Source organism: Anneissia japonica, unplaced genomic scaffold (assembly GCF_011630105.1).
Source record: "Anneissia japonica isolate Jap-2015-1 unplaced genomic scaffold, ASM1163010v1 scaffold288031_len342695_cov171, whole genome shotgun sequence".
In the NCBI taxonomy this organism is placed as follows: domain Eukaryota; kingdom Metazoa; phylum Echinodermata; class Crinoidea; order Comatulida; family Comatulidae; genus Anneissia; species Anneissia japonica.
In genome coordinates, this window is record NW_022725829.1 from 232,268 (window position 1) to 234,573 (window position 2,306).

At 37.3% G+C, this 2,306-nt stretch overlaps 1 protein-coding gene across 1 annotated transcript in view; it reads left to right on the top strand.

The window, feature by feature from the left end:
- Positions 1–2,306, top strand: part of LOC117112920 (probable very-long-chain enoyl-CoA reductase art-1) — a 12,274-nt gene that overhangs the window by 6,298 nt on the left and 3,670 nt on the right. The window contains exon 7 of the mRNA XM_033256135.1: positions 1,973–2,151. Within this exon, the coding sequence (XP_033112026.1) occupies positions 1,973–2,151 (179 nt within the window). The remainder of the gene's footprint in view (positions 1–1,972; positions 2,152–2,306) is intronic.

Genomic DNA, 2,306 nt, shown 5'->3' on the forward strand with positions numbered 1-2,306 from the left:
CTCTGGATTCGCCCCTGGAAACCCAAATTTATTTGAGCACTTGTGAGTTATGAAATCTACGTATGCAGAGAAAGTAGGACGCCAGGTAGGACGGTCATGCATGAGTGATTCCGTTCTAGCGTCGTGTCGTCGCACAATGTGTAGGTGTTTGATTGTCACCTATGAGTTTTCAAAACAGTTGTAAATTTTTGCCACTGACAATGTGCCTTAATAATAAATTGAAATAAAGTAAATATATACTGTAATAATAAAATAAATAGTAATTGTGTGCATTTGTTATACTTATTCAGGTGTTCTTGTGTGAGTATACAGGACCGTTGCTTGCGTACTTGTTTTTTTATCTTAGACCGGCTTTCATCTATGGCACGGAAGCAGTGAACCAACCTATGCATAAAGCTGTCCAGTAAGTTGCTATTTTGAATTAAAATTATGCTAAAATAATTAATTATTTAAATTTGGATAATTAATCATAAAGCCTCCAAGTTGATTTGCGTCAGAGCCATCAAGTTAGCTGGTTTTTAGACGATTTTTTAATCCTGAGACTGAGTTTTGCAAAAATAAGTTAATCTCTTACTTGATGTATTCTGGGGTGGATGCAGGAATTGGCAGTAAGAGGGTGCGTGAGAATCTACACCAATTTTGAGATGGACCTCAAAGTGTCGGAAATTGCACTCGTACTTTAAGAATTTAAACAGTACTATATTCATAATGATAAAAATAATATTTCAACAATACAATATACAATATTTTTCTTGATACAATTTAGGGGGTGTGATCGCACCATCTGGGACCCCCCCCCCCATCCCATTGCTTCCGCACCTGTAATTTGTCAGATCTTATACAGTAAGTTATACATATAGCACCTACTGTAATGCCAAGAAAAACATGTCATGTAATTACTCTGGTCAAAACTAATGATAACAATGAAAACTAAACAGAAACGAAGATACGTACTATAGGATAATCTAAAAAAATATAAGAAAAGGATTCCTTATTTCCACTTATGTCATTATATGGAAACAAAATTATACAAAAATAATGCAAAATTAAATTAAAAAAAGATTTGGCATTTTTATTTGAACCTCAGTTGTGACCGCCTACTTTGGCTGTTGTGTAGAGAGAAGACAAAGAAACAATTGTGGAGCATCAGATTTGAACTGTTGACCTCCCAATTTGAGGCCCAAAGCATTACTGTTGTGCCACGTGCTTGGCCTACCAACCTGTCATGTGGTATTCAATACCCAGACAACTCAGGAGTGTATCCAGAATTTTTCATTACCAAGAAAGCTGTTAACATTTTCAGATGGTTTGAAGCATCGCCAATCTTAACCCCACCATGGGAGGGGTGGGGGATTAGGTCCCTTCAACTTTGTTGATTGATTATCAAAAAGAAATTATGTCCTTAGCCAAGTTTGCAGTTCATCACTCACAGACCTGTCAAGTCCCACACATCTTGTGGGAGTCTCGCGCATTTAAATTCGACCTCACGCCTCAAGCGCAGCCTATATGTTCTCACGCATTCAAGAAATTTTTCAAATTATGATTTTTTAAATGTGCTATTTTCTCAAAACAAGCATACAACGTGTACAAACACGACTATCGGTGCAATCGCCACAGTGTTCGACGCCGCCTCAGCCAAAACTGAAGAAGACTAAATGGGATATCAAAGTGGCACTTTGTATTAGTGTATTTACTCTTTACTTGGATTTACTGTAAAGGTGTATTTTCCTGGAGGTTTGTGACCTCATGCACGAATTTCAAGAAAATGCCCAATCTCAAGCAAATTCAGAAGAAATCTCAAGCAAGCCAGTGTGAGACCCTTGACAGGTCTGCACCCACGGTGTGTTCCCCTATTCAACAGCAAAGGTCACATGAACAAAATAAACTTGTTTTAATATATTAATCATTGCAAGTCTGGTGCCATCTGTATTGATGCATTCAAATGTGCGTTTTTTTTTTTTTAATATTCTAGTATCGCAGCTGCATGCTGGACATTCCATTATGCAAAACGTTTGCTTGAAACTTTGTTTATTCATCGGTTTTCACATGCCACAATGCCCATCAGGAACTTGTTCAAGAACGTGTCTTACTATTCGGGATTTGGTGCATACGTCTCCTACTACATGAACCACCCTCTCTATACTCCTCCAGGTTAGTTAGTACTTTTATCATTTGAATTTTATTCTTGCATTAATTTTCTTTCTTTATTACCCGTGAAACATAGAACATAATCATTCGAACAAAAGATAGTTAGTTGGAGCTAAATAGCACAATCAGTTGCGGCGCTATTGAGGAAGGACTACACC